This window comes from Poecilia latipinna, unplaced genomic scaffold (genome assembly GCF_001443285.1).
Source record: "Poecilia latipinna isolate Pla-1442-1.1 unplaced genomic scaffold, P_latipinna-1.0 Scaffold315, whole genome shotgun sequence".
NCBI lineage: Eukaryota > Metazoa > Chordata > Actinopteri > Cyprinodontiformes > Poeciliidae > Poecilia > Poecilia latipinna.
In genome coordinates, this window is record NW_015112931.1 from 28338 (window position 1) to 43386 (window position 15049).

The following is a 15049-nucleotide window of genomic DNA, read 5'->3' on the forward strand; positions in this document are numbered from 1 at the left end:
GCAACCCCCCCTTGTGGGGTTCTTTGGGTAACGGTTTAAGGGGGACCGGCTGGGGGGGGGGGGGGGGGGATCGTGTTTGTGTGTGTTCATTACGGCCGCGTGGCTTATTTTAACATAATGAATCAATTATCCCTGCTGCCGAGCGGACCCATCTGAATAATAGCACCCTGAAATAATGAAAGCAGCCGCAACACGACATCGCTTCGCTGAGCGTCTCCTCTCATCAGATGGGCTGCGGTGCTCTGTGTGTGTAAGCAGAGATGGGGGTTTGATAGGACATCCATCTGACATCATTTGTCTTCCAATCGGCACCCTGCTTGCCAAAACCCAGCCTACAAAGAAAAAAAAAAAAGAAAAGAAAAAAAATCCCTGCTTGGTTGGGTTGAGCCGTGGCACCCAGAGAGAAGGGGCTCGTTTACCATGTGGGTGGTGGTGTGTTACACTGCCCCCTGCTGTCCACTGATGATTACATACCCCGAAATATTTCTTAATTAATCACATTACAACCGCAGATGTCAGTGTTTTATTGTTGGAGACAGACAGACCAATCAAAATACTGCATGAGTTTACAGAAAGAGGTTGAAGTGATCTGATTACATCAGGCAGCTTGTCATCTGTCACCTTTTAGGTTTTAATGAGAAGTTTGTCTACTGTAATAGAGCAATAATTTATGCAAAACAGATTACAGAAAACTAAAATTAAGTAAAACAAAAGTCTTTTTTTGTTTGGTCACATTTGTTGTAAAAACAGGAATGTACGCCCTAATTTCAGTGCAAGAAAAGGTTTGGTCAGGCCCAACAGCTCCCCCTTGTGGTCTCCTATGTGATTTTATCTCCTGCTTTTGCCTATAACAGGCTTCACAGCAGAGTATTTATCCATCATGTCCTCCAGCTCCTTACTGAACAGGAGGATGTTTGCTGAAGGGCCGATCACTTTAATGCAGGAATTCTCCAACAGATACAGAACATTATTGTACCAGTCGTTCACATGGTTGCACATCTCAATCAGTTTCTGCTTGTCAAAAAACACAGATTTGTTGTAATCGATCACGTGAACTCTCAGTTTAGACTGCCAAAAGTAGATCATATTCTCCAGGTTTTCCAAAGCGTCTCTGAGGGTTCCTGACGAGGCCCCAGACGGTTGCTTCACACTCAGCAATATTTCCATTACTCCAGCTCCTTCTACTTCCGTGGTAGTCATGTCAACATCCTTCAAGCACCTGTCTAACTCTGTCTTGTGAAATTTTTCTATGTATCTGAATGTGTGAAAGTCAACCAAAATGTACTCAGAAGTCCCTGCGCTGCTTGTTGAGGGAGTTGAACCTTTTCTCAGGTCATTCTGAGGGAACTTACTGTTCCTCATTGGGCTGCCGGGATCCTTCATATAATTAGCTCCGCTTTGGATGGCACTGATCTTGTCTGACCTGCCAGGTTGTTGTGCACTCCTATAATCTCTTTGCCGTTTAGTGAATGTCTCCTCCATAGGGAAACATGCGAGCCCTGATGAGGAGACGAGTCGTGTACTTATTTCCTCCCCAGCCGCTGGTCTGAAGCTCCCTCCAGCCAAACTCTCATTAGACACTTTCTGCCTCAAGAAAGCTTTTGGAGTTTCTGCTTTTGAGATCAGGCTTTGGACTTCTCTTGCTTCTCTAGTGTGGTGAGGTGACTTTGATAAGTTGCTGGAGTTTGCTGCTTCCCTGTTAGCTTCTGTGCTTCTGCAGCTTGTTGGGCTATTCTTGGATGCTAGTCTAGGATGAGGAGAGCTAGCTCTGGGTTTGCCGACTGCGGTTTGGGATGAGGGCCTGAGATGGCTGGCCCTTCGGATGAGGTCCTCTTTCAGGGCACTGACGGCAGAGAAGGGACCCTCTATGGAGGCCTTCCTCTGCTGGGGTGACGCTTGGAAGCGGATTGATCTGTGAGCCGATTGCAGACTTTTGATCAGAGAGGCCTGATCGCTGCCGAAAACTGAGAGGTCCACCGTAGCTCCGGCCACGTACAGAAACACCTGCGGCAGAAAAGCACGTCAGAATCAGAATCTCGTGTGTTGGGGATAAAACATAAAATAGATTTCCATTTTGAAATTGATGCAAAGTAAAACCAAACCATACATACATCAGTGCTGAAGGGAAACACAGTGAGAACGTAGTCTTGAGTAAACTCCTCATCCATCATGATTTGCTGCTCCTTTCTCAACACCCGCTTTGCATCTGCCAAGAGTTTCAACCAATCTGTTAAAGTCTCCAAAAAAACATGATGCTTCACGATCTGATGAATCCTGACTCCACCAAACCCTCAACCCCCAATAACTTTAAGTCTTATTTTTTTCCTCTCTTGGATGAAGCCACCACTGACTTCTTACTTTTCTCTAACAAAAAGTACTCCTGATTCTTCATGAGTGTGAATACTCTGTATTCTCAAATCCCCAGTTGGTTGTGGCAGATGGATGCGCAAACTGATCCTGCTGGAGATTTCTTTCTGTTAAAGGGGACGTTTTCTCTCCACTGTTGTTGCATGCTTGTTCAGGGGTGTACCAAGTTTTCGACCTTATTCCTTCACTTTTAGATGTTACCCTGCTCCAGCACACCTGAATCAAATGTTTGCACTACCATGAAGTGATGCAGAAGCAGCATTTATTTAAGTCAGGTTAGTGCAGCACCTAAATCATGCAGGTCAATAAGTCCTGAGTAGAAAAACACTAGTCTAGATCACATCTGTCTATGTAATATATTGCATTTTCCATGCCCATCCAAACCTAAGGCATTTTTAAACGTTCCTACAAACAAAATAAGGGTTTTATAGATTTTTTTTTTCAGGATATACCACTCAGAGAAAGCACCCACATACAGCCGCTCTGGGCAGGGAAACACCGTCTACATAAACCCCCAAATTGTTTGTAGAACTCATTCTTCTTTCCTAATACTGAAGAATATCCTGCAGCTGTTAACGCCTCAGTATCACAACAGAGCAGTTTTTTGAAGATGGCGGCAACACTGACGCACGACGCCTGAAGAAAACGAGAAGTCTTATATTTTATACTTTCAACAGTTCCGGGGTGAAATGTGAACTTCAGAGGGAAGGCCTAGGTGGTCAACGTCATAATCAAAACACAGAACTAGTCTCCTAAGAATGGTTTTCCCCCTCCAGCGTACATGTGAAGATTTTCCTCCACAAACAGCAGCTACTTTACCTTCAGCTTTGTCAAAAGTCACGAAGGCTACTCCGCCCATGTCAGTGGGGTATTTCACGACTTCCACGTCCCCTCCGTGACTTCTCCTACGACTCTGAAAGTGGATAATCAACTTGTCGACCATCCTGCTGAACTCCAGCACCGCGGGCACACCGGATACGACCACCGTCCTGCAGCTGTCCGCCATGACTGTAGCCATGGAGCCCAGTAAACATCGCAGCCTGTTCTTACCGCCTTTTCTCCAGCCACGCTTTGCGTTGCTATAACCACTCACAACTAAAGCAGCCGTTCAGTTTCATTTTCACTCTCGAGTGAAACAGTGGGGCGCTGTAGGAACATCTTCTGTCCACTAGGTGCAGTAGCGCCATTTGTCCACTAGGTGTCTCTGTTTACCCAAATCCGAACGGACGGGTTCAAACAGCAGTTCGGCTCATTTAGTTCTTTTTCTCAGCAAAACCAAATAAAGTTGCTAAGCAGAGACAAATCAGAAAAGTTTAATAACCTGACTTAAGTGTCAATATGTGTGGTGCAAACATTTATTAAAGTCAAACAAACCAGAAAAAAAAAAGTATGAAAAACTCTTGTTTCACAAATTAAGTCAAGAGTGACACACTCCGTTTGCATTTTAATTGTGCATTTAAACAATTTTAATTTAATCATATAAAACAAAGTGGCCTGGCGAGTGCAACAAACAGGTATGGGAGGGAGGATCATAAAAGAAAAAAAAACAAAAAAAAAAAAACCCAGGCTTAGATACAAATCAAATCTTTCACTTTGATTAATCAGTGCAAATGCAACATTCACTGTGTTTGACGGTTCTTTAAATAATTCAGGTAGTCTCTATTATTCAGTGTTTTCACATTGTACAGATGTTACTGGGGAGAGCGTCAGATATCCAACTGAAGATAAAAGCTAGTTTTGTAACCTTTAACAAAATTCAATCCTTTTATTTGAAAAAAACAAACAAAAAAAAAAAACAAAAGTGGGCAAAAACAAATCATTTGTGAGTGTGCCTTGGTCTACGTGGAGCTGTCACAGTCCTATATCTGCTATCACAAGAGGCACACGAGCTGGCAAATAAATCCTCTAAGAAAAAACGTTTTAGAACAGAAAGGCAGATTTGCTGAACTCTGTACAAATACGTCTGCCAGGAAGAAACAAAAAAGCTATAAAACAAACAAAAATAAATGTGAATGTTCACAAGTCAAACATCTGATACTTTGATTTGGACCGCGTCTGAGAGACGGTCCAGAACTGAGGCAGCAGAGGTTCAAGTTGGCGCCTTAAAGTTGCACCGAAGACCCAAGCGGTGTCGGGCCGGCCTCGTCCGAGTCGCGCCGCTCCCACCCTTTGAATCCGGTGCCAGAGTTTTTAAGGTGGCGCGTTTTGTTTTTCTTTGTTTTGGCAAAGGCGAGGTGTGATGAGGCCGGATGTCCACCGGGAGCGCCGCTGCTCGCATCGAGCCGCTGGATTGATCTGCCGCCGCTTCACAGAGCCTCCAGAGGGAGTCTGTGCAGCCGATCTCCTCCAGAGGAAGCGTCATTTCCAGGCTCTGACTGCTGCTCACTGCGCACGCACACACACACACACACACACACACACAGCTGGTAAATAAAACAACCATCATGGATGAAGAGAACATCGGAGCTGGAGCTGTTGAGGCTTCGACAAACTGCTGACATTTTCAGAGAAAACAGAGTCAAGATTTTTATTCTTACATTTAGAGGAAAAAAAAAAAAAAAAATCAAGTAATTTTTTTGTCGACAGGAGAAATTTCAGCAAAAAACCCCCTCAACAATAATAATACGGCTGAATGATTGAAATCAGCACATTTTCTGTCAGGGAAAATACTGCCGTTGCTGCAGGTTCCTCTGGCAGGTGTGATTTCTGCCTCGTCTGTAATTTATTCTGCTTACATCCATCCACCAACAGACGCTTTTTCCACAACGGAGGAGCACGGCAAGCATAATCTGACAAGAAAAGTGATGCTACTTTCACTTAATCTGCTAAATTGGTATCAAAGCAGCTGGTTTTTTATCGGCCTGATGGCTCCCGTCAGGAAATAAACGCTGCTTGTTGGGGAATTTTTTTTGTGTGAAGCAGCTAAAAGATGCTGTTAGATATACAGCCCAGATTTACTGGAGGAAAATAAATGTGTCTTATTCAATAAATTATTCCAACTCATGAGAATATGTTGGTACGAATCCAAGAAATTAGAAGTGAGCAATGTTTTTCTTAATTTGAATTTCTAATTTGTAACCCAGGTTTAAAAATCTCTTTCAAAAGGAGAAATTTTGTCCATTCTTCTGTTTGGTGGAGGACTTGTGATCATTTCAGTTTAATGTTACCGGTTCACAGCATCACACATCCTCCAACGTGCACAACAGTAGGGATTTTAAAGACGTTTTCCTGCAATTAAAGATGAATTTACTTTAAAAAATGAAGCTGTTCCATCTGAAATCTCCTCTCTACATACACTGAGGTCTGAAGATAGAGGCTTTCTGCTGGACTTCCTCCCATGACCGCTACGCCAAACTCCCAGAGGACCCTGAAGGAGCGGAGAAAGAAAATCGTTGGAATTAAAAAACGACGACGGATTTAAGGAGTTTCTCCTTGTAAGCAGATAATTTTTACCTGGTGTTTGGCTACCATGTGTGCAGTGTGCAGCAGCGGAGGCCTGATGGAGGAGGGCTTGTACTGCAGAGGCTGACCCAGGAGAGAGTAATGCGCTTCACCTGGAAGAGAGGTGAACCCACGTTGGGCCAGTTCTGAGCAGAAATGGTGTGAGTGGATCAGAGAGGAGCGGTTCGGACCTTGTCCAGTGTGGATGAAGGCTGTAGGGAGCTGCGGGTGGTGGGACAGGACGGGGATGGGGGAGACGCCTGACGAGAGGGCCTTGATGTGGGGCGGCTGGCAGGGCGAGGGGGTGAGCGCCGGAGACGAAGGCAGGCTGCTCTACAGCCAACCCGCCGGCGGCGCAGGAACAGGAAAGGGACAAACACAAACACTTTCATTAAAAAACAAAACAAAAACAAACAACAACAAAAAAAAAAGAAAAACAACTACTCCTCCTCCAACTACTTCTCCAAAGTCATTGTGATGTTCAAGTGGTTGCTTTAATGTACCATTTCATCCACATTAGTCCCACTAATGTACCATTACACCCCGGCGCTAAGGACTATTTTCTCCTCGTTTTCAGGTTTTCGGCGGCGCCGGCTTCATTTGCGCAGCCTATTTGCGGCGACATTTAACCCGCCTGCCGCGGCGGGGAGAGACCAAGTCTGGCTCAGGGCGACAATTCTCAAATCACTGTCACAACCTGACTAAATTAGCTTTTAAATTGCTTTCTCGACACGGCCGCGGCTCGCCGACGTACAGCGGGGTTTGTCCCCAAAGCTGCGCGAGCGTGCTAATCGGGAATGGTTGGAAAACGGCAGAATCAGAATTGGAGGTCGTCAAAACTTCAAGAACATTTTTTTTTTTCCGTGCAGTGTTTGTACCTGGGTGTTATCGGGAGTCTGGGGGACGTCTGCAGGCCTGCGGCCGCGCTGCTGCTGCTGGTCGGAGTGTTTGTGGCTGGGCTGCTTCCTCTGGCAGGGGGACGAGGCCCGGGGCTGCTGGCAGGGAGGAGCGGCCATTTGCAGCATCACCATGCCGCCGCCGGGCGCCGCTGGCAACAACCCTGGATGCACACAGATCGGCAGATGCCACATTAGGAGGACGGGATCAACAGAAACACACATCTGATCGTTATTCATGCACACCTGATCGGTAAATAAGAAAAAAAAGTTTCCATTCAAGAATTAAAGCGCTTCAATTATCTAATTATACGTTAATGCAGCCCATGAAATCAAACGATTGCATACATCACGGTTTAATTAACGTCTGTTTACATTCAGCTCACTCGGGGTGGAAGCCGTTCGGCAAACTTTGCCCGTCGTTGATTTATGAAATTATTCCCTCTGACAGTAACAAGGACAACGGATATGTGGGACAGTAATCTGCCGATTCTGAGCAGCCCAGCCAATTAAAAGTGTTTACTGGTCACGCTGCAGGTGAGGCTGCAGCGAGACCTTCGCCTGACCTCATTACTGACGGGCTGGAAAAGACGGCTCCCTCCTCTGAGCCTCCATAATAATCAGACATGAATAATAAAGGTCATTAGAGAGGAGCCTGGGCAAAAAAATAAAAAAAGACTGAAAAAGCATAAAACACACAACATTAAAGCTCATTTTGAGCTATTTTTGTAATCAAAGCTACTGTGTAAGCAATTTTCTAAATAAGAGTGACTTAAAAGGCTGACGGTTTAGGATCAAACAAGGTGCAATTACACAAATACGCCACAAGGTGGCAATAATGTGTTGTTAAAACAAGAGAATGCACAAAAAAAAAAAAATTTTATTAACATTGAATATGGTGTAAAAATTAAATAATAATGTAAAAATGTACATTGTACTAGATTCTGGGTATATAGTTTTGCTATTTTAAGAAATATTACATACATTTTTTTGGATTATCTCGCTATTTTTGACAAATTTAACAGTTTGGAAATATGTTTTAAATGCGTTGTATGAAAAAAAAACAAACAAAAAAACAAACATGTTTTCTGTAACCGTCAACTCAAACTCAATCAGTTTGTTGATCTATGAAATCACAGATCAGGAGATGCTTAAATATGATGATTGCTCAAAAACAAAATGAAGCTAAATAATAAATCAGAACTTGGATTTTCCCCCTGGTGGCAGAAACATGTAATGACATGTAGTTTGCAGAAACATTTTCATAATTCAGACTTAATTTGCCTGCATCCATCAAACATCTCTTCTTGCTTCATTATAAAGTTGATTGCAATCTGGACAACTTAACTATTTTTTTCTTTAATTAAAAAAATAAAAATAAAAAAAGAATCTGCTGTTGAAGTTTAGCATATATTCCTGCTGGGCTCATTTTGAAGAATCATTTCTTCCTGATGGGAACAAATAGATTTCTGCAGCTTTAATTGAAACCAACTCTTAACAACTACATCACATCATGTGTCTCACTTCCTCCTCTGAGGAGACATTTGTTGCTCTCTCAGTTTTTCACCGTGTCTTGATGTCAGGAGGACGTTTTTCGGCGGAGGAAGGAAGGTGCACCTGCAGATCGCCGCTCTTTTTCATTTTAAAAACGCCAAAGAGGAAATCTAATTATGCATTGCCGCACAAACAAAAGCCAGAGTCAGCCCAGGAAGGATTATTTCATTACTGGATGCAGACCGGTGGCTGTGCAGGAATGCATTTTGCAGGTTATTGACACTAAGAAATGGAGAGGAGAGGGGGGGAGGGGGGAGTGTGTTGAAAGCGCTGGCAGTGATGGGGAATCTCCAGGGTAGCTCGTGTCAGAAGATGAGAATATTCTCGCTTTCACTTCGTGATCCTACTGTAAAAACGGGTGAGGGGTTTGAAGGCACAGCTACCTGCGTACTGCTGGCCTGGGTGCTGCTGGGAGACGCAGGGAGACGAGCTTTGAGGAAACTGGAGCGGCTCCATCATCGGGGCGGGCAGGAAACTCACGGTGGAGCTGGGAAACAAGACGGAAATTAATAAAGAGATGCTTCATAGTAGAATAAAAAAATAAAATGTTAACACCTAGCCTAGCCTCAAATTCAGCTTGATTCTAATATGTCTTCACTGCTCTGTTTTCGATTTCTACCATTGAAATGGATTTCTCTTTTTTAGAATTGTATTCTGCCTGTCGTTTTAGCAATGGCAATGGAGGAAGCGCAGGAAACCACCGGTAAGCTTCATAGCGCCAAACTGCAGAAATATGTACGTCACGGGAAAACGCTAGAGTTTAGATAAAGTTTAAAACTTCAATGGAGTTCACACCTACAGGAAGCAATCGTTTCTCAATAAGCAAGAGTCCAGACTATGACAGAGTATTAAAAAAATAAAATAAAATTATGAGTACAAGTAAATGTCAAAATATGAGAATAAAGTCATAATATTACGACTTCATTCTCAAAATACTGATCTTATTCTCACATCAATTTGACTTTATTCTCATAATATTCTGAATTTATTCTCATAATAATAGTTTGCTTCCTTAGTATGGCTCTAACTCTCCATTGTACCAATCCCTTCGTGCGAAGCGAAGCGTAGATGAAGCGGCTGGTTTTTTTCAGCGGCTGGAAACAAAGAAATTCCTAAACATAAGGTTTGTCTCCAGGAGGTGTGAGAGTTGAGCGCTGCAGCTGAGTTTTCCATCTGGAAAAAGCGGCTCCCCACTCAGCAAGCGAGCCGCCTGGAGGGACTGGTCTCCAGCTGGCGAGGAATCCGGCTGCAGGTGGACAGTCGGCCCCCGTGGGAAAACAAGCGAGCCGAACCGGCGCTGCTGCTGCATAAATCATCTCCTTGCTGACTGGCCTACAAACGCAACCTCGTTTTCACAGCTGGGACTGCGAGGGAGAAAGTGACCTCCTTGTTCGCCTGCAAACACGGCTGAGCTCGCGCAGTCGTCCCCGCAGATCGGTGATTGATTGGGAGCGCAGAGGTAGGAACTAATTACGCGTTTTGCTTTCGCAGGAAGCAGCTGACGCTCTTCCAGCTACCCACAGACGCCGTTCTCCAGGAGGATTGTGGTGATAACTTCATTTTTTTTCCTCTCGTCGTGAACGGAAAAGACCTTATAGCTCTGAAGTGCTTTGGGGATTCACTCAGACTTGTTAGGTCTTTCAGGAGTGTAAAAAACACCTTTCAGCACTTTTAAATTGCTTTGTGGGGATGGAGAAAATTCACACAGAGGCAAATAAAAAAAAATACACCACCAAATGTGAGTTTTATTACTAATTTAAACTTAAATTAAGTGTTTAGACAAAATAAAAGCTCGTTTTCTTGTTAAATCATCGATCTACTGGTGTTTTTTTGGTAATACCTCATGGTGGTGTGCTGGTTGGTGGGTAGCAGGCCGTAGCAGGGCTGCATGCCGGACACAGCCACCGCCCCCTGTCCCGGCTGGCAGGACACAAACACTGGCTGCTGGTACGTCTGCTGCGGGACAGAAACCTGCTGCACAAAGCAAGGAAATAAAAAAAACAATCAAATCAACCTCCACCTCTTCAAAGTCAACACCAATTTAGACAGGTGCCTCTCCAGTTTCTGTGTTGCAACATGAAAGAGAAAGAAGGGAAATTAATCAGCAGAATACCTGATAAGACGGCATTGGAGGGTACTGGACCATCATGCCTTGCATCTGGTTGGCCATATTGCTTTGCTGGTTGCCAGTGAGAGCGAGGCTGGGAGTCGGCTGCACGCCCACTACGGTCTGGTAGCTGGACGCCGGGTTTGGCATCATGGCTTGGTGCACTGATGGTGAAACGACAAACGCAAACGCTGTGACCCAACGACGCTAAAACCTGAGACAACTATTCATTCCTCTGGATTTTTTTTTTTCACATTTCCATTGAATTTTATTTGAATTTTTTTCCACTTTTTATCCGATTCTCAATTAGATTCAGATCTGGACTTTAATTGAGAATGTCCTACTTTGATTAGGCCATTCCAACACGACAAATACAGTATGTTTAGAGTTGTTGGAAGTCTTCTTCAGCCTATGGCAGGAAGAGCATGACGCTGCCACCACCATGTGAAGACAGGCTTATGGTTTTAAAGTGAAAAAAGTGACTTTTTAGCAAGACAAACACAAAAAAGCCACATATTCGGCTTTAAAGACAGATTAGCATATAAAAACCCAAACAAAGGAACATTGGTGCCAGGTTACTGGAGAGTGAGAACAACGGGAGAAGTGGAGCCGTTTCTGCTGAACAGGTTTGCAGGAAGTCGATATATTTGATTTAGCCAGGGGTAGCTCGAGCCTGCGAAGTGAGTAATCGAGCCAATCCTCGACGGGGAATAATAAAAAAAGAAAAGAAAACTCTTCACTTCGACCAGACGTCTCATTTCAACAAAACTTATTTGGAGCGGCTCGCACAAAGATGCTGCAAAGTCACAGAGGCTCGGGGTAAAAACGAGACACTTAAATGTCAAGGTGACTAAGAAAAAAAAAAAAGAAAAAAAAAAGGCGTTTAGAATTACTACTTTCCCCCTGTGCCCTACATACAGCCTAATCCAGGTGACAAAAGGGGAGGGCGTCCTTTTGTGAAGGTGTCTTTACGAGGCTGGCACTCTGGGAGAAAAGTACAGCTAGACAATGAAAGGGCTGCGCAAGGAGCCGGGCGGCCGAGACTATTTTTATACACCTTCATTTCCCCAAACCGAGCATGAAATGACCGTCGTATGAAACGCACCTCGCATTATTCCGATCCAGCAGGCAGCAGATGAGGGCTGGTTTCTGCCCTTTTTTAAAAAATATATATATTCATAAAAACAGAGGTAATGAGCAGCTGAAATCAGTCGAAGAGAGCCCTTGCCTTGACTGATGTCGTCGCGGTAACGAGGCTTGCTGAAAGCGAGCTGCGAGGGGCTGAAAAAGAGACCGGTTCACTGTGAGATTCATAGAGGCCTCTCAGACAGCGTCCCGGCCCCGCATCCCGCCTCCCAGGTCTCCGGCCGACTTGCTTTTTGTTTGAGGAGCGAGGAACGACGAATCTTTTTACTTTGACTGAACCGGCTTCAGCTAGACAGACACTAACCTGCACTTTCACCTCGGAGGGAAGTCTAAAAATGACAATGTGCTACAGGAAATGACCGTGACAGAAGACACAGAGCTGGTGACTGACTGATGCAATCAAGCGCCAACGGCGACGGCCAAACCGCCTGAGAATTCTCCGTGTATCAACCTCCTGTTCAACCTTTACGCTTATATATTCGTTTCCTCTTTAATTAATGTAAAAACAGAGCAAAAAGGAGCCTCCTGTGTGCGTGTGTGTTTTTTTTAAGTCATTCCACTGCCTCTGTGAAAAATAATTGCCGTATTCGCCTTTGTAGGTCAGTTTCATTTGTCCACTGCCTATTCCCCGGCTCCCCAGCAGGGTAGCCATATTTGCAGCCCCTTGCAGATGACAGAATAGTGCCGCAGCCACTTACAGAGACATATGTGCAGCAGCGTGAGAGAAAGCCAAAATGGGAGCTAACAATCCAAACTCCTGTGGTGAAGAAGAAGAAGAAAAAAAGAAAAGAAACAGGAGGCAATGCATGTGAAGCTGTAAAAAACAAACAGAAGAAGAAGCGAGTAATGTTTGTCCTTCAGCGGAGCTGTCGGACAGCGGCGCTCCTGTGAAGAAACGGAGCGCGGTTCAGGTCTCCTGAGCGGACGAGGCTCAGCTTTTTCTCCTAGCAGTGTGAAGCAAAGGAGACGGCGATTCTTATTCATTAAAACCTCCTTTGATTCGTCTTCAGATCTGCAACACTAATTCAAAGCCGTGTTTGAACAATTTGGAGCTTTGGTCTCATCCTGAAACCCCGGTGTGAAATCAAAGAGATCGTTTTTAGAAGTGTGTGCACCTGGGAGGGAGGGGAGAAAAACCTTAAAAAAAAAAAAAAAAGGGATTTTTATACCGGGAAAACTTTTTCACATCTCAACCACCAACTTTAACATGTTGAGATTTTTTGCGACAGATCAGACAGTAGTGCAGAATCGTGACACGGAGGAGCTGCAGACACTCAGCATCGTGCAAAATGCAGGAGGACATCAGACTGAGCTGGCTTAGTCAAAGTTCAGGTCTAAATTCAGGGTTTGTACATTTTTCCCTCAGTAAAATTAAAACATTTTTAATGTAAGTTTTCAAACTTTCCCAGCGCACACTAAAAGAAAAATGTATTATTGTTAATAATCTACATTCTGCAGCAAACTATAATATAACATTTTGAACACACACCCTAAACAAAACACTGATTAAACAAAAAATAAATCTTATCTAATGTTACAAAACAAATAAGATTTTTAGTATTTAGTAAATTGAAATAATTTTGGTGATTCTAACTAACCTAAAACAAGAAACACTCAGTCTGATTCAAATTCAGACAGTGAGAAAGAAAATGATGTCTGAAAAATCTGTTTCCAGCTGAAGTTTGAACTTTATCAGAAAACTGCACAGTTTGAATATCAATCACTTTATGCACAAATCAAGCACTTTCCAAACCTTGAAAACACATAACTGAATTTCAAGCACCTGTTGTAAATCTGTGCAAGCTTTAAAACCTGATGTCCGCAGTTCGTCTCCATTCTATCTGACTGAGGTAGAACTACTTTTAAAAGAACAATGTGTGTAAATAAAGATGCACTACTTTGTGTTGGTCAATCACTATAAAAAAACAAACCTCAAAGAAATGGGTTGCAGTTTTAATTTGGTAAAATGTAACAGGAGTGGTGAAAACGTGTGGAAGTGGCTGTACCTTGCTGCTGGGGCAGGTTTTGGCTCGGAGGGCAGTTATAGGTCAGTGGGTTGAGCGGAGGTCGATACTGCAGCGGCGGCTGCTGCTGCTGGTTGGAGCACTGAGGATGGTGAGCTGGTGAGCAGTAACACGTGGACATCTGCCGGAGACGAATAAAAGACAACTTTAACTCATTTCACCACAGAAGAAGTAGAACAAATGAACCAAAACTCCGTACCTGTTGCACCGGCTGTTGGATGTAGGCGTGTTGCTGGAGGAGGGGCTGATTTAGCGCGGGAAAAGGGGCGGGGCCCGCGTTGGAATACGCGAGGTTGGGCGCCGGCGCCGTCGGGACGTGCTGACCCTGCAGCACCCCGGGGTGGCCCCCTGATGGTCCTGCCACCATGTAGCCGCTGACCTGCGGCGGTGGAGCTCCCTGCAGCACCATGGCCGACGGGTTGGTGTAGGGCGAGGGGAAGTGGCGGCCGTCTGGAGCCGACACGCTGCCGCCGCCGTCGCTCGATGGCTGCTGCAACAGCGTCATGTGACCAAACTGGGCGCTGAGGACGTCGGGCTGCGGAGACGATGTCGTGTTAGAGGCCTTAGAAAATCGATTATTCTATCAATTAAGAAAAATATTTTTTAACAGATATAACAGCATTCCTTTACTGAATCTTAACCAGGTGAATCTAAAACTAGTTTTGGCTAAACTATATTTACAGAAAATAATAGAAATTTTATCTTAAATGATATATATATTTTATTTTTTTTTTATGAAGTTTTTGCTTAATTAGTGCATCAAGCATGTTGTTCTTTTAGCAAATTCCCTTTTTTTTAACACTTCCAGATGATGATTAATCGATTACCAAATTAGTTAACGATTATTTCATTAATCAATTAATCATTATTATTCATTCCAGCTTTAGAATAATGACTCTTTATTTAGGCAACAAACGGCATGAATTAAGCCTAAAAGATTAAATCTGTCCCTGATTCGTATCGCCACAGCAACCAAGTCCAGGTCACTTCTGACATGTTGTTGGAAAAGTCATGTTTTCAAGTCATGGATTATTCAGAGCCAACATCTGGTGATGAATTAAATATTAATGGAAGTTTCCACAGGCATAATTAGCCACAGCGGCACGGCTTTCGCTAAAACCAGGTCAGAAATGAGGTTAAGTGGATGCATGATCCACATATGTGGAGAGGGGATCCGTCCGGCCAGATGCACCTTCACACCTCGGTGGCTCCCCCAAGTAACGGTGTCTTAAAATACATCCAGCTGTTATTCAGGTAGTCTAACTTCACACTGAAATGTCCTTTTAAAAATAAATGGATTTCACTGCAGCTGGACTTATTGGCAGTAGCCCAGGGCATCCATTTTTTGGGGGGCGTCCACATAGATTTTTATTTTTTAATGTTTTTGAGTCACAAGGTCATTTCAGAAGAGTTGTAATAACATGTTGGGATTTTTTAGGAATGTAAATAATACTTATTACAAACCAAAGGGTGATTTAAACTTAAAATCATCAGTTGGGATCATCAGTTCATAC

General features: G+C 43.9%; 2 protein-coding genes across 11 annotated transcripts in view; both read right to left on the reverse strand.

The window, feature by feature from the left end:
* Positions 1-507: 507 nt before the first annotated feature.
* LOC106948944 (uncharacterized) lies at positions 508-4637 on the reverse strand. Its single transcript, XM_015034855.1, has 3 exons — positions 3187-4637; positions 2112-2206; positions 508-2004 (listed from the first exon to the last, which is right to left on the reverse strand). The coding sequence occupies exons 1-3, from the start codon at positions 3383-3385 to the stop codon at positions 829-831; spliced, it is 1470 nt and encodes a 489-aa protein (XP_014890341.1). The 5' UTR covers positions 3386-4637; the 3' UTR covers positions 508-828.
* A 24-nt stretch (positions 4638-4661) lies between these two features.
* LOC106948941 (R3H domain-containing protein 1-like) overlaps positions 4662-15049 on the reverse strand; it is a 47504-nt gene continuing 37116 nt past the window's right edge. For 7 of the 10 annotated variants that reach the window (XM_015034844.1, XM_015034845.1, XM_015034851.1 and 4 more), the window contains 10 exons: positions 13735-14070; positions 13518-13656; positions 10372-10529; positions 10099-10232; positions 8642-8745; positions 6687-6868; positions 6000-6141; positions 5821-5921; positions 5618-5734; positions 4663-4752 (listed from right to left, as the gene is read on the reverse strand). In XM_015034844.1, coding sequence (XP_014890330.1) covers positions 4750-4752; positions 5618-5734; positions 5821-5921; positions 6000-6141; positions 6687-6868; positions 8642-8745; positions 10099-10232; positions 10372-10529; positions 13518-13656; positions 13735-14070 — 1416 coding nt within the window. In that variant the 3' untranslated portion in view covers positions 4663-4749. Of the gene's footprint in view, positions 4753-5617; positions 5735-5820; positions 5922-5999; positions 6142-6686; positions 6869-8641; positions 8746-10098; positions 10233-10371; positions 10530-13517; positions 13657-13734; positions 14071-15049 lie in introns of those variants that run through there. The other 3 variants (XM_015034848.1, XM_015034847.1, XM_015034853.1) reach the window with 3 other exon arrangements.

Bases quoted from the DNA above. Each gene is read 5' to 3' on its own strand.
- LOC106948944 (XM_015034855.1), bottom strand. From the start codon at position 3,385: ATGGCTACAGTCATGGCGGACAGCTGCAGGACGGTGGTCGTATCCGGT. The intron at 2,207-3,186 runs GTAAAGTAGCTG...AACTCTTGGCAG, and splicing joins GACTTTTGACAAAGCTGAAG to ATGCAAAGCGGGTGTTGAGA. The intron at 2,005-2,111 runs GTATGTATGGTT...TTTCTGCCGCAG, and splicing joins TGTTTCCCTTCAGCACTGAT to GTGTTTCTGTACGTGGCCGG.